The 21,972-nt window shown below is 38.4% G+C and overlaps 2 protein-coding genes across 10 annotated transcripts in view; both read right to left on the minus strand.

Moving 5' to 3' along the window:
• Positions 1-280: 280 nt before the first annotated feature.
• Positions 281-10,601, minus strand: NRAS (NRAS proto-oncogene, GTPase). 2 transcript variants are annotated; one of them, XM_043575922.1, is made up of 7 exons: positions 10,470-10,601; positions 9,838-9,965; positions 7,463-7,641; positions 4,875-5,034; positions 4,246-4,369; positions 3,866-3,907; positions 281-3,758 (listed from the first exon to the last, which is right to left on the minus strand). In XM_043575922.1, the coding sequence occupies exons 2-5, from the start codon at positions 9,946-9,948 to the stop codon at positions 4,250-4,252; spliced, it is 570 nt and encodes a 189-aa protein (XP_043431857.1). In that variant the 5' UTR covers positions 9,949-9,965; positions 10,470-10,601; the 3' UTR covers positions 281-3,758; positions 3,866-3,907; positions 4,246-4,249. The 2 variants fall into 2 exon arrangements, 1 of the variants encoding a protein (XP_043431857.1); XR_006296721.1 differs by having other exon boundaries at positions 3,866-4,369; positions 7,463-9,965; positions 10,470-10,600.
• A 123-nt stretch (positions 10,602-10,724) lies between these two features.
• Positions 10,725-21,972, minus strand: part of CSDE1 (cold shock domain containing E1) — a 38,577-nt gene continuing 27,329 nt past the window's right edge. For all 8 annotated transcript variants that reach the window (XM_043575920.1, XM_043575917.1, XM_043575916.1 and 5 more), the window contains 8 exons: positions 19,803-19,910; positions 19,036-19,211; positions 18,370-18,482; positions 17,125-17,244; positions 14,384-14,562; positions 13,513-13,676; positions 12,407-12,539; positions 10,725-12,049 (listed from right to left, as the gene is read on the minus strand). In XM_043575920.1, coding sequence (XP_043431855.1) covers positions 12,002-12,049; positions 12,407-12,539; positions 13,513-13,676; positions 14,384-14,562; positions 17,125-17,244; positions 18,370-18,482; positions 19,036-19,211; positions 19,803-19,910 — 1,041 coding nt within the window. In that variant the 3' untranslated portion in view covers positions 10,725-12,001. The remainder of the gene's footprint in view (positions 12,050-12,406; positions 12,540-13,512; positions 13,677-14,383; positions 14,563-17,124; positions 17,245-18,369; positions 18,483-19,035; positions 19,212-19,802; positions 19,911-21,972) is intronic.

Raw genomic sequence — 21,972 nt, forward strand, 5'->3', positions numbered from 1 at the left:
TCACATCCAAAAATCTAAAATTAGGGGCGCCTGGGTGGCTCAATTAAGCATCTGACTCTCAATTTTGGTTGAGGTCATGATCTCACCAGTTCATGAGTTTGAGCCTTAGGGCTCTGGGAGGACAGGGCAGACTGCTTGGTATTCTGTCTCCCTCTCTCTCTCTCAAAATAAATAAAAATAAAACTTATTTAAAAAAAACAAACAAAAAAGCCAAGTCTAAAATTAATATTAACTTTCAAGAAAGGCACTTCAGTAGAAAAAAGAATTATGACTAAGCAAAGAACTTCCAGTTTTTATTTTTTAAACATTTAACAAGAAAAACATTCAACCAAATTTTTAAAAATTAGGATGGATTAATTTACAATAAAATAGTCAACTTAAAATATCAGCCCCTTAATTTAGGGCCAAAGAGGCCAATAGTTCTGTTTAAACAACAGAATTGCACAATTGGTATTTTTACCTATATCTGATGGCACAGAAATATAAGTCATACAACTTTCACTGAGATCCTCCCTTCCCTCCAGAGTAGAATTCATCCAGTTGCTTCTTAGGTCAGTACTCAGGCCTTTAAAAATCACCAGTTGTATTCTGAAACATATCTACAACTATTCTGATAATGAGAACACGTTTAAAACAATTCCTAACAGGAAACACCTTAAAAATAATTTTGTGGCACATTACACTGCTTAAAGAAACAGCGAAGATGAAAAATAATGTACAAGAATTATAGTCTCTTGCTTACAGAAACCACCTAAATAAAATATTTTCCCTAATTAATTATCCTTGCTTCTCATAATTTATTAGCAGAGATGAATTACAAGAAGCAGAATGCACCATTTTTTGGTTCTTGGTTGTAGCTGCCAGCTTGAGAGTTCATGACTGTAAATGTAAAAGCAAAATATGACCATGCTCACAAATTCTGGAATGGGAAAAAACGAAAATATCTCTTCAAAGTGTTTCTCCATCCTTGCTTTCAAGTCAGACAAAAAATTCACAGCAGTTTAAGGGATGATGAAAGACTAAACATGGGCCTGCTAACAGACATACTGAGAATAACTTTACCTATTACACTAAAGTGAAAACTGTAAGAAGTATGATATTATATTACCAAGTAACATTCTAGAGTAAGCTGCTGGAGCAAATACAGCACTTAACAGTTTCATTTACAGACTAGGCATGGTGGCCTTTACACAGAACATCTTATTTTCACACTCTTGGGTGTGCAACCCTTAAAACACAAACACACATAAAGTAGTATGTAATTCATGACAGCTGGCCAGGCACTTAACTTGGGGGAAGAGACTTTTCAGATTCTGAGGTAAACTAGAACTTTGCAATTACAAACAAATTCTAAACAACCACACTTTACTTCACACCAACTGAAGTTACTCAGCATTTAACTGTAAGTCTGTCACTCTATCGTGCCAAAATTCACACCTATGTGTAACTTCTTAACAAGCTATTAAAAGAACATTTTCAAGTCTGAATTTTGGCTCCATTTAGATAATTCTGTGCTTAGGACACACTTGAAAAAACTGTAAGGTACATACATATAAGGGCAAAAATGAGTATCTTTTTCCCTAAATTTGATATTACAAAAAGGGTCATACTGTCAGTCACACAGATGAGAAGAGGAGGAAGAGGTGAAGACAATGACAGCTGAGGTGACAAGACTCCATCTAGCCTCAAGAAAGTCACACAGCAATGTTCCAAAAGGAGCAGAAACCCAGCAGCGGGAGTTTCTATTTACAGCTGTTGACAGTATGTGAAAGCTCTCAAAGTTAACACTAAGGAACACAACTCTCTGGGCTTGTTCGCTCTGGGCACAGTGCAGGTTCTTGCCCTCTTCTGAATCCATTTAGAGACAGTGTGGAGTCTCCTTAAATGAAAGCTCGTTTGAGAAGATAGAGGACCTCAGTAAGTACACACCAGAAGAGACCAGAACAGGAAGCGGCCATCTGGGAACTAATCTCTCATCAAAAGTTATCCAAGTCTCCTTTTCATTGGAATTACCAGGAAATTATCTGCAAATGCAAACGCCGTACCTCCAAACCCTCATAACTAACAATCAGTTCTACTTCCCACTCCCTTCTCAAACAGCAATTTCTATAGAAAGGCTACTTCTCTTCTGAGCAAACTCCATCAGCTTATTATCTGGTATACACAGATGAATTCATCAACATCTGGTTTTAAACCCTTCAAAGGACATCATGAAGAAAGAAAATTTTGAAAATTTTGATCTGAGGCATCCTCATTCTCAAAATAATGAGAAAAAATATTGGTTTAATTCAGAGTTTCCACATGGCTAAAAATGGTCTACAGATTTTATTTATAAAAATTTCTAAGCTGACCCTCCTCAAGACGGCAGGTTTTTCCAGTCATGGTAAAGGATCTGTGCTAACTGACCTCTTCTTTCCTTGCAGGACTAACAGTGTGCATCTGGCCAAACTACTAGCTGGAGTTTACTGGTGCAATGAGCAAATGTGGAAGAATTTCTCTCTCTGCAATGCTAACTGGCTTGCTCAAGTTTTGAAACTGTGACCCTGGTCTATTAGCACCTTGCTGTACTCAACTGAAATAACCAAGTCGCCATTGCGGTGGGATGAGAAGGGGAATGAGGGCATTTATAATATACATCCTTAAAATATCATAATACGTAGTGAAAATGTGTCCGTTAATACATCTGAGGCTTGAAAATCATTGATCATAGCTATTAAATAAAACTGCATTAAACTTACAATTTCGAACACCTGCAAATGTAAAGCTTTAGGATATGACCTAAATTTAAATATGAATGGAAGTTCATTATCAGTAAGCTAGAAGAAACAAATTGCATATATTTTGTAAGTGGTGACCTACTCCCTGCCCCCCCACCCCGAAGTAGAGATTAGGTAAAAATTAAGTGAAGTTATTCATAATTGTTTCCAGTTTCATCTTTCTCTTTGAAGAGACCCAAATCAGGTCTTTGGAAATCCAACTTCATACACGTAAGACACGGCATCTGCTATTATGTCGGTATATTTTTCCCTCAAAGGTAGACAGATCATAGACGTATCTCAGACATTCATTTTCATGTATAATGGTTTTTGAGACATCTATTCCACCAAAGTATTATAAAGCAAATCTACAAACCACTTCTAGGAAAAAGGCACTTTGCTGCAAAAGTTAGATTTAATTATGTGGAAGTTGAGAACACTAGGATAGACTCAAAAGTCAGAATTCACTTTTGTATTTATGAATGCAGAGCAGATGCCAGGTATAGAGTATAGCCAATAACATTACAAACAAACCGAATGGTAAACTTAACTATATACTCAGCAAAACAGTAACTTATGACATTTCTCCAAAAACCAACATAGTTCCAAGTTCAACAGTAAAAAGGAAAAAAAAAAAAAAAAAAAAAGTCACCAGCAGTTGCTACTTTAGAGCTCAAGACATTGTTTCCTACAGAATTTCATGTCTACAGTTTGGTTCTCTGTTTCAGAGCATGAATTACTTTTCAGATGAAAAACCTGGGAGGTTTGTTTATATGTGCTGGGGGAGAACCAGGGTGGAAAAACAGTGGGGAGTAACAAGAGGTTCATTTCTCTGGTCAGACAACCAAGTGAGGAGGTAGTTATTCGAAGAACTTCTCAAACAGAGAATAATGTACTGATCTACGGAGAGTTGGGGAAATAGCAGGCGCTTCTTTGTGAAACTGAAGATAGCAACAGGAACACTTCTCCTCCAGGGAAGTCAGGACCAGGGTGTCAGTGCAGCTAAAATAAAGACAGAATCTGTATAAATGGCACACGGAGATTATGAGAAAAACATGGTTAAGAAATCAACATGAACGATAATACATTCGCTTCCAAGCTTGTCATACCTTGACAGTGGCTCTTTTCTGATGCTAGAACTTTAAAAGTATCTATAAGAAAAGAACACACACCATGTCATTATAATCTAGTTTTGATGTAGTGATTCTTCCAATTCCTAATCAGTGCAAGAATATGGTATGGTAGGCATACATTTCATAATAATGTCTTCTGGTTTCTACTGTTATTGAAAGTGTAATGATGTCTATAAAATACTTAAACGCTTTAAAAGTACTCTCAGAAAGGGTGCCATAAGGAAAATATTTTACAGCTGTGAGCAAGTAGAAACTCTCAAATAGCAACACAGAAAAAATAACAGCAATCTCCTCCAAACTGCCTGATGCTAAATAATAAAATTTATGATTATGATGCCAAGAGACCGCATGCTCACCTTGTTACATCACCACACACGGTAACCCCATACAACCTTGAGTCCCATCATCACTGCTGTTGAGTTTCTTCATTCGGTACTGACGTATTTCTCTTACCAGTGTGTAAAAGGCATCTTCAACACCCTGTAAAAGAGAATGATAAAGACGGCTTAATAGACACGATCCAAGGTATGAACTATCTCATTTGTATTTCTTGGGGACACCAAATTTAGCATTTTTATTGAATTACATCAACAGACTGATATATACAAATGGTAAATTTTGAAAAATTATACTCAAGCACAGGAAAATGGGTAACGTGGGACATAGAGAACGACCAGATCTAAAGATTCCATTCAGGAGAGCAAAATCCCTAAATACTGGCTGGTGTTGATGGTGGAAGGTCTAATGTTTGTAACTAATTTTAATCAAGGGTCTTCATTTTAGTAATATTTGTGCATATTAACGTGAGGCTAAAATGCCACACCAAAATATTAATCGGTTCATTTGGGGTTTAAACGAAGGATTAAAAAAAATAATAAAATACAAAAAATTCCATAACAACAAAGAATGCAGATCATTATCTCTAGTAATCAAATTTTTTCTGCCTTAAATGAATGCTTGCCAGGTGTTCAAAGCTCTGCTGTACCTGTCTGGTCTTGGCTGAGGTTTCAATGAATGGAATCCCATAACTCTTGGCCAGTTCATGGGCTTGTTTTGTGTCGACGGTCCTTGTTGGCAAATCACACTTGTTTCCTACTAGCACCATAGGTACATCATCGGAGTCTTTTACTCGCTTAATCTGTTCCCTAAAAAAAAAAAAAAAAGGAACATATCATCATTACCTAAGAGTAAGTTTTTAGGAAGAAATGAACAGATGGAAAAAGAATCTAACCAATTTTATCTAGGCCTGTTAGCTTCTAGTATTGATCTAGTATGGAGTTTCACTTTTTCCCCCCCACGGATTATAAAAGAAGATGCCTAATGGTCTTTTGGTTTAATTATAAAAAAACATGCACAACAGTGGACTGGTTTAGACTTGATGCAGCAGCCATAAGGCAGCCAAGTACTGGTTCACCTTCTAGTGGAAATGGATGGCTATTCTACCTTGACGCATACACCTGTTACGCTCCCTGATTCTCCAAAGAGCTTGGCTCTGGATTTAATTGGCAACCTGAAATCATACTCTAGATTAAGATCTAAAGTATAAAAAGTAAAGCTTACTGCTTCAAAATAACTTTTTGAAGTTTCCTTGAGAGTGACAGTGTTTAATGAAAGACAGTCTATCCACTTCTCTAGATGGGTGATGTCCAAACACCCATCTAGTATCGTTCTTCAAACGATACTATCGCTGGAAGTCCGAGATATAAGATAGAAAACACCAGAAGTGCTCTTCTTAAAGGGGGACTAAAGGATCTGGGAACTCCCAACTTACAGCACTCCTTTCAGTGACATGTAAGACACACCACACAGCAGTTTGGAAACTACTGCTCTAGCTTCTCTTGACCAATACTGTCCAACAGAACTTTTCATGATGATGGAAATATTCTCTATCTGTGCTGTCCAACTATATCCACTAGTCATATGTAGCTGTTGAACACTTAAGAAGTCAGTTGTTATGTGGTCAAGGAACTGAGCTTTCAATTATATTTAACTTTAATTGACTGAAATAATCACGTAAGGTTGTAGCTACCATACTGCACAGCACTACTCCAGACTCTACCCTTGGGTACACACACAATCATGCACCTAAAATTCATTACACTGGCTATCTGCAGAACTGACCTTTGGAGTAACGGCAGTAGCCTATTTTAAAGGATGATATAAGACAAGACAGCGTAAGAGGAAAAATGACTTCTAGAAATTCAACATTAGGTACTTGCCAAGTACTGGACATTTTCTTATGCATTGCTATTATTTCCAGACAGCAAATGGAAAGCAGAGCAGGTTTAAGAAGAAAAAACCCCACCGAAGTCAGTTTTGGACTAGTTTGTTTCTGGGGTGTCTGTGTGGCTCAGTTGGTTAAGTGTCTTGACTCCTGATTTTGCTCAGGTCATGATCTCACGGTTCTGAGACTAAGCCCTGCACTGGGGCTCTGTGCTGGGGGTGGAGCCTGCTTGAGATTCACTTTCTCTCCCTCTGCCCCTCCCCTCCTCCCACTCTCTAGAAGAGAAAGAAAGAAAGAAAGAAAGAAAGAAAGAAAGAGAAAAAGGGAGGGAGGAAGAGAGAAAGAGAGAGAGGGAGAGACAAAAGAAAGAAAAGGAGGAAGGAAGGAAGGAAGGAAGGAAGGAAGGAAGGAAGGAAGGAAGAAAGAAAGAAAGAAAGAAAGAAAGAAAGAAAGAAAGAAACCAACGAACCACTCTCCCTACTGAGTGACTTTTCTGGACTAGTTTGTTTCCATGAGCAGACATCTTCAATGGATGGAGTATAATATGCCTGTAGGCTGTAGGAAGGACACTCACATTGACCATGTGCTAGGCACTTTTCTGGGCGATTAACATGTTATATTATCTTGTTTAATTTTCCAAACAACTCTTGGTAGGTACTATTACCTCCATATTATAGATAAGGAAACTGCATCACAGCCATTTCGTAGTTTGCCCTGAAGTCCCATGGCTAATGGATGATGGAGCCAAGTTTCAACCTGTTCTATTACTCTGCTCAAAGAACATGGAGCTAAGAAAAAGGAGCCCTGGGTTTTTGGTCCCGCTCTGCTACTAATAACCACCATGACTCTAAAAACCTAACAAAACACCTTCTGAACTCGATATCTGATTCTGTAAAACAAGAATGTTGTGCCAGAATTTTTTATGGTCTGACTGAGCTTTGAAACTTTATGGTTCTATTGAGAAAGACCGCCTTTCATCTCTCTTTACTGCCTATTCATTTCTTCCTACCATTTTCTATCTTCTGTCACATACTGACGACTGCTTCTCAGAGGTGTTTTCATCTCTGAAATTCCTGTGGGATCTCTAACACCACCTGTGGTCCTGAATCATCCCATTAGGAAGCTTCATTTAAGTATTATCACACATTCCAGCCATAATGCGTTATGTAAAATATGTCACAATATTAACTTCCAGTTGTAACCCCAGATCCTCAATGTTAAACAACCTAAAACCAACTCTCTTCATAATTAAAGATGCTATCTTTCCTAGTGTGGTATCCTCATCCCCTCACAAAGCTTCAGAACACACTTATCAATCATCCTTTCAGAGTAAATAATGCTCCTAGTACCTGTAAAGGTTAATATCTGCAAATGATTTGCTATTGTTGATGGCAAATACACAGAGGAAGCCTTCGCCTGTCCTCATGTATTGGTCTCTCATGGCACTGTACTCTTCTTGACCAGCTGTATCCAGTATGTCCAACAGACAGGTTTCACCGTCTATAACCACCTGTTTTCGGTAAGAATCCTGGGGTGCGAAGGGTGGGAGACGGCAGGGAGAGAGGAAGATTTCATTTTTATTAGAAACCACAGGGTACGCAATGCTATTGCCAAAGTTAGATAAGCTCCTTCCTAAGTTTATTTCCATCTCTCTGTCCCTCAAACTCCTAATATATAATCACAAACAGAACGTACTTAATGTCACCCTAAGAAAAAAGCCTACAGAAAGGAAAATGTGGTCACTCTGTTCTTGGAAAAGATAAAAAAAGCTTGGTAATTCAAAAGACAGCTATACAGCAGTTAGACTAGAGATTAGCATTCAAGGTGTTATTTTACCAAGGTATAAACTGGAATTTTCTTGTTTATTGTACATTTAAATTCTAAACATACTTCCACCAGTTATACCAGGCCTTGGACACAGTATCATTTGTGTTTATAACTAAACACACAAATACTTTTCATTTCAGACAAAATTATAACACCAAAATATTTTTCTCATCATAGTGGATTTTTACCTTTGGAAAATATTCCGGAATCAAATTCCTAAAGGTTCCAAACAAGGTGCAGTAAAACCCTGGATTGCAAGTAACTTGTTCTGTGAGTGTTCTGCAAGACGAGCAAACATTTATACTAAATTTTAACTTTATTAACTAGCAATGTCTTGCAATATGTGATGCCGAATGTCACACGATCACAACTTGGTTAATGGTTCTTGAAATTCGTTTTGATACACAAGTGCTTTGGATCACAAGCATGTTTCTGGAACGAATTAACCTCGCAAACCAAGGTTTTACTGTATATAGTTATAATTCCTTAGAAAGACAGACATGCATAGAATATATACATGGTTTCAATTTGCCTCTAAGGCAAAAATTTTACTTGTATTTTGATACCTACATTTTGGGAATTCAGTTCAAAGAAAACAACCCATCACACCTGGTAAAGATCTAGCTCCAGAAACAAATGCGAGCTGGTTTCCCAGTTCATTGATCAGTGCCTCTCAACTTCATTGTGGGACTATAATATACTTTCAAATTAACATAGACTTCACATTGCCAAAACTTGCCTGAAGTATGAAATATGGTTAAGTGTACGAGTGTTCGAGGAAATGAGCAAAATTAAAATTATAAGGTAGGTTTGAGTCAAACTAACTTAGGTTAATAGAAGTCAGAGAGAAGTGGTTATTTCCTGGCAGTGTGGGGGTTTACTGACTGGAAAGGGACATGGGAGAACTCTCTGGAGTATTGGAAACGGTCTATATTTCTGAGTGGTGATTATGGAAGTATTTAAAATATAAATTTTAAGTCACTAGGCTGTAGATATACTTGTGAATTTTACTGTATGTATGTTACCCTTCAATAACTAAAACTCAGCAAAATATTAAAAGGTTCTAACTATTAACACTAAAGCTGTTTAGCTTAAATAAAATTTTGCCGAGGACTTACTAATTTTTAATAATGGCTATGTTAGCTTCCATTAAACACTCACCAGCCAGCTGGTGGGGGGAGGGTAGGAAGACCAGGATGTGGATTAAAATAAAAAATCTCTAGTCAGACATTTCTAAATTGAATAAAATTACACAACCTTTTTTAAAGGACCTTAGATGCCATTTATTCAAGCCAATCTAGAACGTGGACTCACAAAAAATTTAAACATACTGATTTTTCTCAACATCCCTGTGTGTGATAGGCAGGACATGTTTATAATAATTTAATAGACGAAGAAAATGAGACTCAGAGAGTTTAAGTGTTTTGTTCAATATAACATAACTAAATAAACTGCCAACACGGACTGAAAAAAATGTAGGTAGTGACTCAAAATCTCATGTTCTTTCTTACTCCAGCCCAGTCTCAGCTGCTTCAACTTTTAATGAAAATTGCAGACTATCTAGATCTCTGAATCCTTTATCTCCATCCTATTACTCAGTCACTCTTCCCACCGCTGGTTTCTTTTTAATAGAGCTGTCATACAGGAGTTCAACGAGTATGCAACAATTTATTAAACTGCTAAATTGTCAAGTTTTTAGAAAAACTCTAACAGCTAATAAAAATGAACTCTTCTCCACAAACATGGAAAGCTTTACTGTATTGCTGAACGCAGTACCCAAAATAACGTTTACTTCTGTCTCCTGATTATTCCTTTAGCTAAACAGCAAGCTAAAGGATAGGGGTAAGGGTGAGCCAAAAGCCAGAGGTAGGGTCAGCACACTGCCACTGGGCCTCACCTCTATGGTGGGATCATATTCATCTACAAAGTGGTTCTGGATTAGCTGGATTGTCAGTGCGCTTTTCCCAACACCACCTGCTCCAACCACCACCAGTTTGTACTCAGTCATTTCACACCAGCGAGAACCTGTGAGAAAGCAGCAATCAGGGTTAACTGGCGAGTCACATCCACAGTACTTCAAAGCTTTCTATAATCAATAGTAAGTTAAAGCCCGAGTTTGAAATATGTGGGTTCCATACACGTGACCCTCCACTTGGTTCTCAGTGATTTCAGGAGTGCAAAAGCACTGGCAGGTTACTGCGGGCCTCAGAATTCTGGCTAGTCTCCTGGCTACTACCCCCACCCTTCGGTATTTTTCAACAGCCCTTGGGCCCCGCCCTCAGCCTAAGGTAAAGGAAACCCCTCTTCCTACTCCTCCCCCAAGTCTTCTCCGCTCCGGTGGGGCAGCCTCCTGGCCATCTCCTCGTCTTACTACCCCGCCGGTCTTCAAAGATCTCCCCCGGAACGCTCAAAACGAAGGACCCCCGCCCAAGGGCCTTTGTCTCCAGCCTGCAGGTTCCGTTCGATTCCTGGCAACAACGAGTTGCCTCTTTGCGCCAAAGACGAACGCTAAACACAACAGGGCCTTACCTCAAACTTCGCTGCCTCCGCTTCCGACTGGTTTAGAACAACTGGGAAAAAGGCTGGAGACCCCGGAACCGCCATGAACAGCCCCCACTAGGGAGCGGCACTTCCGGCCCCGCCCGCTACGTAATCAGTCGGCGCCCGGGGCGTCCGAGTCCCCGCCCCAGCCACGTGGGCCCCCGACCCAGGAGTCACGCGGCGGGCCGCACCCAGACCCGCCCCTCCCACACAGGACGTTTCAAAAATGAAAGCGCTAGGTGCTAGAGTCTCAAAAATCAGTAAAACTTTATTCGCTTCCATTCTTTCGCCATTAACAGAAAACTGGAGAAAGCAAAAATGTTTTGTGTTTACAAAGATAAACGGCCTCTTTACCCAGAGAAGATCAAAACCTCAAACGACAACGGGGAAGATAAAAGCGCCCTCCCCCACATCCCCTGAGCTGCCCTTGTCCTCTTAGACAAAGCCTTCAGTCCACTGGCCAGGGACCCTGGATGTGGCCAATTCAAGATGAGGGCCAAGAAATCAGACCAATCCATTCCCGTGATATAAAGTCGAACAGAAGCTACACCAAGGGTCAAGTGCCTGTATTTCACAGGACACAAGAACCAGGCGGCTACTTATAAAAAAAACAAGATTCATTTCAGGCACAACTTTTTTTATTTTTTTGTTTTGTTTTGTTTTTAAATCAGTAAAAGAAACTGGGTCCTAGAAGCTGCAGTGATCTAAGCAGCAGCAAGTTTGTGCATTCGTTTTTTTTTTGTTTTTGTTTAAATACGATTAAATTACCACACTGCTGGCACACCTCATTTGCATGAAATTCTGCACCATACATACTAATTGCAGTAAAGTTACCCCCCTCCCTAATCCCAGGAAAAAAAAAAAAAAAAACTACTCTGGAAGATAATTTTCACTGAAATCTAACCAAACTTCGTTAAGTGGACTGTGACAAGATTATAAATGATATGAAAAATAACATTTTAACATTTGGCCATCAACTTAAGGAAATGGTTTGCCTATACAAATTTTTATAATTTTTGTAATTTTTAATATATTCTACCCTCATATGGTCCTCAGAATTAAAGCATAATGAACAGGAAAGAAAAGGAAAAGAATGCAACTGAGTGCTAAGGCAGAACATCTTGCCAGATAGTAATGAAGGTAGAGTATATGCTAAATACCAAGTGCAGAATTTCATAGGGCCAACGAGATAACAGTCTATATTTTTCACTTACACAGGCGAAGTGGATTTTGCAATTACCAGTTGCGTTAAATGCACCAAATAAAGCTCCTAAGATTGATACTATAAGGCGCCACCTTAAGTTTTCCAGGCTGCAACTGTGCATAATTTTAAAATGGTTTCTTAAATTTATTTATTTTTTTTAAACATAACACGAGGAAGGTGTTAAAACTGGTGTAATAGCTCAATAGAATAAGTATTCCAGATTTTGGGAGGGATGAAGAGGAGGATATTCAGAACCCTTCACCAGAATCCCCCCAACTTGATCATAGTGGATTAATGATGTGCTTTGTGGATGTGGTTAGTCAATGACACCAGCTTGACGAATCTTTCTTTCTGCACCAAATCCCTGTGAAGAAGTAAAATTACAGTTAATCACTACAAAAGCAGTACTTTTTTTAATCATCGTAACCACCACCACTTCTTTCCCAGAGGAGGACATCCCTAATAAGCCCTCCTGATCTATTACGTTCAAAGGATCAGGAAGACCAGAAAATGTGCTGCTTACTGTGAGGAATCATTGTTAGGGGCTGAACCAATGTATATGGAGTTTTAACTAGTTATAAGCATATTGAAACACTGAAAAAGAAAACTGAAGTTCCCTGTGCCATTAAGCTCCGAGCTATGCTGAAATAGGAACTTGATAGGCATATTGTTTGTCAGCTGCCCCTACCCCCACCTCCCAAACCTTGTAATGCCCTCATACCATTGAGTTATCTGGTCCCCTTGGCTGACGAAGAACCATTAGGCGAGGAGCACTGGCATCATCCAGGGTGATGTTCTTCAAGCGATTGACCAACCTATCAGGTCGTGGAGCTGCAACAGCCTTGGGGCCCTCGCTGTAATGAAAAGTTAAGAGGTGAGAAGCAGCAACTCTTGGTGGGAAGAAAGCAAGTACTTGCAGAGGAGTATGTTTTCTATCTAACTACCCAAATGACTCAGTTTTAATGAGGAGACTCTTGCCTCATCTAGCCACCTAGCTATAGCTAGCAAGACAGGACAGACAAGTTTGTTTGTTTTTATTCCTAACTCAAGGTTTATCACTGTGGAGGAACAGAAGAATCATTTGGGTGAGGGTCATCCCTGGACTGGTCTGCACCTAGAAAAACCTGTTCCACAGACACACAAAACGAGGTAATAAGATGTGAAAAACCTTAGACAAGTTAAATATGAAGTATTTCAAGAGACTCCCAGCTCCTCTAATGATATTACAGATTAAAAAAAAAATTTAAAGCACAGAGAAAGCACTGCTAAACTATAAAATTAGAATTTTAAGTAGCATATAAATAACTTAATGGAAGAAAAAGCTAAGCAGAATCCTTGAAGAATAAGGACTACATAATCTTATTATAAGTTCTATTACATAGAATGTACCCAATTAATGTTTCATTAGGCCAGATTTGTAAGACTAAAATTTAGAAAATGAAGGCCAGAGGTAAAAAAGGCACAGTAGGGGTGTCTCGGTTAAGTGTCCGACTTCAGGTCAGGTCATGATCTCATGGTTGGAGTTCGAGTTCTGTATCAGGCTCTCTGCTGTCAGTGCATAGAGATCCTCAATCTCCCTCTATGCCCCTCCCCCACTTGTACTCTTTCAAAAAAAAAAAAAATCAAACATATTAAAAAAAAAAACAAACCACACACACACACACACACACACACACACACACACACACACGAAAGATCAAGAAATAGCAAGAAAGTAGCAGGATAAAAAGAGGAGCGATGAAAAGTGAAGAAGTGTGATTAAACCAGAGTTTATGAAAGTTTATAGACAGTCCAGGGAATTTACCAATCCAACAACAACAAACTCACCAGACTCGCCAAACATTACAAGCACTGCACTTGCCAGTGCGCTGATTAAGAATCACTGAGAATTCCACCTCATCTCCAGCCTGTAGCTCAATGCCATCTTGAACTTCTTTCACATGGAAGAAGAGCTTCTTGCTATCTCCTACTTCATAGTTAATGAAGCCAAACTGAGGGGGGGTGGGGAGAGGGAAAAATAAAGACAGTAACTAAAAACAGGACATACTACAGAGGGGAAAAGTACCTCACTGTGAATGAAGCACAATACCTAACTAGAAGGCGATTTATTAAACATGGTATTAATGCTGATACTCCAGTTTAATTGCACATGTTATAATGTAACAGCATATGGGTCTGAAAAACTTGTCAAGAAATGTTATCTTTGAAATCACTGCCATTCAATCTATCATAGCCTGTCTGAAACAAAGGTTGCCTGTGTTTTCATATAGTATATGAAGTTTTTGAATTAAGCAAAATCACACTGAGATTTCAATATGAGGAATAGTTTTGTTTGCCCTAAACTTATCTTATGAACACCTTTACATATGCTTTTGTTGTGTGGTCTGCAAAAGAAGTCCCGAGCTCAAGCATACAAAATCCTAGTCTTTCTATTCTGAAGAATCTCATTCCGAACTTATTTCCCCTGTCATGTAATGTTATCAATAGCACTCTTAACTTTCTTTTTGCTCATATCACCAGTTTTTTCCTTTTCATGTCATTTTCTTCATATTTTTACAAGCTACCTCAAATCAATGAAAAAAGTAGAAATGAGTACTGATGGTTCTCCCTTGGCTGAAAAAATTTCAAGGTTTTGGTTACCACTTGTGTACCAACTCATAAAAGGATCAAATTCAGATCCAGAGATACTACCACTTACCTGATCTTTCACACACTCCACTGTGGCCCTACGCAGGGGTGTGATGTTATAGGCCATAGTCTGTGCATTTTGGCCCAGAACACACAACTGGAACTTGACACTTTCCCCTTTCTGCAGGCAATCTCCTTTGTTGGCCATCCCAACTATGCCAAATGGATAGACTTCACCTTTCATATCCCCTGTAATGAGAGACAGGTATAAAGTCTGAAAACTAATAGTTCAGAATGATCCTATGCTGATGGTCATAAGTTTATAGGTAAGTTGCTAAGAATGTATTCTTACCTAAGAAAAATGTTTTAATACCTGAGAACTCCTACCTTAAAGCTTCAATGAAATATTACCAAGAAAACAAATGAGAACTTGTAGTAGTACTTTACTAGCTAATGAACAGTTTTAAACCATCCTTACGAAATTAAAAGGAACATTGGCACTCAACCTCATTACCTAAATATGTGGGCATTTTAAGCAGAATGGGTTGCTAGCATGATCTTCTGAATTATCTTCTTCCCCATTCACAGTATGAGCCAACCAGTCAAAAATATTTCTGACCCATACTCAACTGGGCATTAAACAAGCCAGGCACAGGCAAAAACAATGTGGATAAATTTCCTTGAAATTCTAATCTCTTTTCTTTGTTCTGATTATGGCTCCCTCACACCAACAGGCACTTTCTCCTAGTTCAGAGCTCAGCATACTTTCTCAAAAGACAGTAAATATTTTAGACTTATAAATCATCCTATTTCTGTCACATCTACCCAACTTTGCTGTTGTAGTGGGAAAGCAACCAAACACAAGATGTAAACTACGGCCATAGCTGTTTTAAGAAAACTTTACTTACAGAAACAAACCACCCTATTTGCTGAGCTCTGCCCTAGACTAAAATGTTGGCTGGAGAGGAATGCAGGCTAGGAATAAGAACTGTGCCAAAGGTTCAGTTGCTTATCATATCAGTTCATCTGAAGGGGAAGCCACTGAATCAACAAAGGTGAAGAGGAGAAAAAAACATCAGGTGGAAGTGGAAGCTTCAGAACTGGAAATGCTTTTAACAATTCTTTTAATGATTATAAGGTGTAAGGGAAGGTTTTCCTTTCAAACATACAGGAACCACAAACTTTTGAGGATACACTTCCAACAAAGTCATACACAAGCATTCTCTAGAGACAGCTGGTCTGATTCAGTTTTATTAAAGCAGTCATTTATTAAACATTTACAGATTCGTATTTAATCATTCTAGAATCTTCTCAAAGAAATTACCCTCATTTTAAAGATGAAGAAACTAAGCTAGGAGAGATTTAAGTAATTTGTCCAAAGTTATACAAGTAGAAGTGGAAGAAGTGGTGTTCAGATCTAGGCCTTGCCCTACTTCAAAGTGTTCCTGAATGAAAGAGCTGTTCTCACTATCAAGTGGGAAAATGTAACCTGTCTAGTCTCAAAACCCTCTAAGGTCTATTAGAGTTCAGAAAAGTTTCCTTTCCCACAAAATCACTGCTTGACTATATCCTAGAGCCAGAGTTGAAGAGTAAGTGTACTGGGGGTTGGGAACACAAAAAGAAGTCAAAGTGAAATGTTACAGAGGAAGTACTGCAAAGGTGAGTAAGTTGCCCAGTCCCCACGGCCCTTTTAGGAGTATGGTGTAATCATGTCATTCATTTAAAATACTGATTTGCAAAAGACCAGATTTGTACTGAATGATTTTTTAAAAATAGTGTGTTTAACCACCAGGGTCAGTTATAAGATGAGAAAGCAGACAAAGGAAGTTTATTTTAAAATTAATTTGAATTAGATCTGAATCAACTAAAGGAGTGATTTATTGAAATAAAAGACTGATTTGCTATAAAATCTATTCCTATCTGGAGGTGTGTGTGTTGGGGAGAACTGGATGTACTCCGATTCTATGTAAAGCGGAAACTCCTAAGGGCCTCATACAAGGAGCATGTATGTTATCAAGGTTCATTTCTTTCTCTCAAATGACCTGTTCTTCCCCACTTTATGCCCTCTGACTCCTAGATAACACAAGACTTATTCTCTTAAGTCAAGCTATCATCTTTGGTTGGAAATTCAAACCCTCTTCTCATCAACCCCATCATTATGGTAATTTAGCTCTACTAATCATCAGTGGTCCTTACGATCATTCCTATTGCAAACTTATTTTATGAACAAAGTTGTCTTTTGGTACTAATTGTTGGGATGACACCAGAAATCTGGGAGTTTACTGAAGATGGGGAGAAAAAAGCAGTAAATGAAAAATATAGAGAGCCATGGCCCAGAAACAAGTAGTAGGATCCACATGGAACCCTAGCTATTAAGAAATAAATATAGGACATTTACAGAAAGCAAAATATTTATAGAAGTGAATTGGCTACTAGGAAAATTTGTTAATACTGATGTAAATAATTACAGAATAATACAAGAAAACTGTAAAGTTGTACTAAATGCAGCCAACTGTAAATATCTGATTATCCAACATTAGATGAGTACTTTTAGTGTGAGATTTTGTTCTCAGTCTATTTCAGTATAACTCAGTTGCTCACATAACAGTCATTTGTTCACAACATAAACCCAGGATGATGATCATAAAAACCAAGGGTTGGGGGGGAGGATAGGAAGAGGCACTTTTCCTTAATTTCAGTTTCTAAGGAGTCTGAAAGCGACTGCAACCAACACCACCACATTTTAAAATGTTCCAAGTGCTCATGTAAAGGTAAAACAAATTTTAAACAATCTGATAGGGCTGCTCTTACCTTCCTCCACAATCTCAATCATTCCTTGGTACTCAGTCTGTGTTGGATCAACACTCCTCAAGGGGCGAATGACTTTACCAGAGTAGATGGTGGGATCGGCTTCCTCAGTAATGCCATTCACTACAAAGCAAAAGCATGTATACTTCTTATTCAACAATTTTAACTCCATTCCACAGGAAAAAAGCAAAAATCATCAGAACAAATGTTAACAGAGGGTTGCTGGCTGGTCTGCTACTCATGAACTATTGCTAAATTATCATGAAAATAATGTTAATTTGGGGGTGCCAGGGTGGCTCAGAAGGTTCAGCATTGGGCTTCAGCTCAGGTCATGAGCTCATCAAGGTTCATGGGACCGAGCCCTACATCGGGCTCTGTGCTGACAGCTCAGAGCCTGGAGCCTGCTTCAGATTCTTTGTCTCCCTGTCTCTGGCCCTCTCCTGCTCGCACTGTCTCTCTCTCTCTCTCTCTCTCTCTAATCTCTAAATCTCTAAAATGCAACCCCAACACTTATACACTTCCCTTTATTTTAAGCTCAATATGTTAGTAATATATATTACTATCTTTCTAAGCACAAAATTTTACTCATCTTGCTTGCCTATAAATACAAACTAAAAAATAAACTCAACAAAGGCAGGTTTCTTGCCTTTGATTTCTTCACTGCTGTATCCCCAGTACTTAAAACACAGCATGTGCTTAGATATTTATTGAAATGAAATGAACGTTCTTGGCTGTCATTTCTCTAGGTCTCACCATGAGAAAGTATTATTTGAGGAGTTGAGATCAAAATCAAAAGTTGCGGGTTTTTTTTTTTAAGTTAGAGATCCTAAACAGCAACCATTTTAAGTTCCCATTATTATTCTCATTCTTCTCCAAAACAGCGTCCTCGAAGAATGCCTCTTTCCCTATTCCCATGGATATTTACATCTTAGGGTTATTTTTTAAGAAAGAGGTACTGAATTGAAACTCAAGTGAATGATCTAAACTATCTATCTAGTGGTTCTCAAACTTTAGCGTACGTCAGAATCACCTAAAGGATTTGTTAAAACAGAATGCCCATCCTAAGTTTAGTAGCTCTGGGGTGGGGTCAAAGAACTTGTATTTCTTCTAAGTGGCCAGGTGATGCTACTGTATCTGGGTATCACACCTGGGGGACCACTAATTTTGGGTTTTTGCTTCATCTCCCATGCTGTCTCTCATCTCCCACCAAAAGCCTAGACTAAATAAGTAGAAATCACAATTCATTACCTGAGTGTGTTTTGTTCACTTTTTCTGCACTGACTTTGTTGCCTTTGCCTTTGGACAAGCTATACTCGACCATGTCCCCCAGTTCCAAGCTATCGACATCACCAGAGAACTCACTGGGAAGAAAGGAAACATTTGAATAAGCAATCACCACAAACATCAACTGTAGCAAATAAATTTACTTCTTCTATAACAACATTCATGGTGTGCTTATGCTGGATACTGTCTGAAGCACATTATAGGCAGTGACTCATTTAATCCTCAGAAACACCCAATGAAAAGGCACCATTATCTCCAGCTTCAAGACAATGAAACTAAAATACTAGGAGGTCAATTAGGTGGCAGAGCCAGGATTCAAACCTGAACCATCTAAGAGCCTATGCCCTTAACTGACACATATTAAATGTACAATTCTCTGGTAGCAACATAGAAGACAGTATTCTTTTACTGAAGCAGAAAGTTCTTGCCCAATGTTCAAAGCAGGTACAGGCCTTTATCTTCCGGCCACATGTTCCCTATACACATGATTAACTTTTGTTTATATAGTGCCATAATTTTACCAATATGAAATTTGGAATTACAAAATATATAACCACCCGATACTAAATGTTTTCGAACAAAACCAAACAATGGATAGTAAACTCTAAGTTCCTAAAAGGTATTCCTCACCTGTAATGGAAAAAGATTTCCTTATCATGATTAGCTGTTTCAATAAATCCAAAATTATCCTTCAGAGTTGCCACATAACCCAAGAGCCTCTTGGAGTTGGAATTACGACCTAAAAGTCGAACACAAGTTGCAATCTGCTGTCCAGGCCTCTGTTTGTCACTAATACTAAATTCAACCTGTGAAAAATAAGGACACTCATATTTAATATCATGTCTTTCCCACACCAAGCTCCTTACCTTAGGACCTACAACTTCCCACTCCAAATATCCTTTGTGTTAAATACTCTGATGGAAGAGATTTTCACCAAAACTAACACTTTTAGGCCTCATTCACACTTTTCATAGGGGGATCAAGTTTTGTTCTCCAGTGTGTATTCCTTATAGATTCTCAATTTCTCTAAAGCAGGGCTATCAGAAAACCAGACATAGTGAGGAGAAAAATGCACAGCAATATAAAATCTTGGGTATGATTTTACTTTGATAATGTTTCAGCAACTGGTTTAGCTTATAATAAGTTAATTGACTTAGGCAGATCTTCTCTAGTGCTTACTGACTCCTCAGAAAGCTTTTAACAAAGGGCATCTTAGACCCTATTCTGAATAAGCTGCTTGTAAATGGGAAGACGTTCTTATATTAAACTTGTAAACACACAATTTTTTTTTAGCAAAACTTGGTAAGATTAAAAAAAAATCCCAAAGACATTTTGCAGGACTTATGATGAAGATGACAACCTTTAACTCTCCTCTCAAATAAGCAGAATTATCTTGCCTTATCTCCTATTTGAGGAGAAGTAGATCCTTCCACATCCTTGGCTTGAAAAGCAATAGTCAGTTTCACCCCACAATCATCATAGGCAATAACACCATCCTCAGCCTCCTACAAAACAGGATACAATGAAAAGAATCAAGAACAAAAAGGCAATAAGCAGTTACAGTTTTTAGACCCTGGAGCTAAAGAATTGGCACAGCTGTACAAATGTCCTATTCTGGGGTTCCCTAACAGTAACCAATTTTTCATATGAATAAAAGATAGTCTTACCTTAAACCCAGGACTGATTCAACATACTGTAATTGGGTCTTTTAGTTCCGAGAATCTAATTTTTATTATTGAGGAGGGAAAGCTTACTGAAAATTTATAACACACCCATTCTATACTTCTCATAGCCAGCCAAAAATTAAACTGAGCATGTATTTTTTAAATTTTTTTTAAGTTTATTTATTTTTGACAGAGACACAGTGCGGGCATGAACTGGGGAGGGGGAGAGAGAGAGAGGGAGACACAGAATCCGAAGCAGGCTACAGGCTCCAAGCTGTCAGCACAGAGCCTGACGCGCAGCTCAAACTCACAAACCGTGCGATCATGACCTGGGCCGAAGTCAGACGCTTAACCGACTGAGCCACCCAGAAGCCCCAAGCATGTATTTTTAATAAACAGAAATTCTATAGGGCAAGAAGCTTTTTGTATCACCTATTTTGAATCTCCCATAGTACCTTACAGTGTTTTGTATGAGAGTGTATTTACCAATGCACGAAAATTTAATTTGGTAGAGGATCTAGCACAGTTCAGAGCATTTGATATTCAACGCTTCCAGAATTTAAGACATTGTTGATTACCAGAAAGATTCACTCGTCAAAAGTCTAAGAAATTTCTGGTATGCCATACAGAATCATACTGTAAATGACACTGTTCAACTACCTCAGAAATTACACCACTTTTACGGTTTCAACTATACAAAACCAATTAATTTCTAGTCTTCTACCATTCATATTCCTTACTGTAATACACTGTTATAAATAAGCGTGATGACAGAAGGACTTACTAGGGTCCAGTGTTGATCTAAGAAGAACAGAACAACAAAAGGGCAGGAAAAGTCTCATTCAAAGGTTGTCTTGATCAACTCAGTTTTGTCAAAGCCATTTGGGAAGCAGGGCATTCTAAGAGCTTTTTAAAAACCATTAAAAACAAGCCCCACTGATTTTCTTTTATTTTTATTATTGTTAAATGCAGCATTTGTGAAATTCCTACTATGGGCCTGGCCTTGTGAGGCCTTTTTCACCATAACAGGAGACTATGATTTTTCCAGTTTAAAAACTAAAGCTCAGAAGTGATTTCCTAAGCTACAAAATAAATAGTAAGCAAGATGTTGTTCCAGTTCTCTCAGGATCCTAAGTAGCCATTTTAAAAATTACATTACCTTCCAATATCTCCCACACGTACCTGCTGCTCTTGTCTAGATCCATGATATCTGCTCCCAGTTCAAGGTCTACCTAAACTCATTTTGTATCAGGCCTCTTCATCTTTTGTCTTTCTCCACCCCCATCTAGGGTTCATACTATGCCATTTCTTCCTGAAGTGCGTATCTGATGTCACTTTCCACAAATCTTCTCTGAGTACAGAACAAAGTCTAAATTCGCTAGAGTAGCAATTGAACCTTCTCCATCTAGCTGTATCCTGATTTTTCATCTTATTTCCCCTATTCTACCCACCAAAGAAAAACCCTATCTTCCTGTTTAACTACTCAGTGCTTTCTAAAGAAATCCTGAATTTTTCTCATTTGTACCTCTATTCTGTGAGGAATGTTCTTTCTTCATGTATACCCACCTATTAAGTGTCAGTGCCTTAGTGATACCATCCTAGATCCTGCCACATTAGAATTTATTTTCACCACAGTGCTCTCACTGATCTTTTATGGCAATATTCTATATTTTGTATGAATTACCTGCTTCTATACAACCCTCAATTTATTATTTACTTGAGAGCAAAAGCCATGTTAGACATCATTCTATCTCTATTCTGTGGACTATTCAAAATGGAGTTCAAATGTGTAAATGGAGTCCACACAAATTTGGAAGTTTTAAACTGCTTGGGAAGATCAGTACTATCATTTTAGATGAGCAGTTCTCATTGGGGATTAGGGGATGTCTTGCAGGATATGGCA

The sequence above is a fragment of the Prionailurus bengalensis genome, chromosome C1, assembly GCF_016509475.1.
Source record: "Prionailurus bengalensis isolate Pbe53 chromosome C1, Fcat_Pben_1.1_paternal_pri, whole genome shotgun sequence".
NCBI lineage: Eukaryota > Metazoa > Chordata > Mammalia > Carnivora > Felidae > Prionailurus > Prionailurus bengalensis.

Coding starts and splice junctions, on each gene's coding strand:
- NRAS (XM_043575922.1), bottom strand. CDS start 9,948: ATGACTGAGTACAAACTGGTGGTGGTTGGAGCAGGTGGTGTTGGGAAA. Junction 7,642..9,837: donor AATATGATCCCACCATAGAG/GTGAGGCCCAGT, acceptor TTCGCACCCCAG/GATTCTTACCGAAAACAGGT. Junction 5,035..7,462: donor GCAGATATTAACCTTTACAG/GTACTAGGAGCA, acceptor TTTTTTTTTTAG/GGAACAGATTAAGCGAGTAA.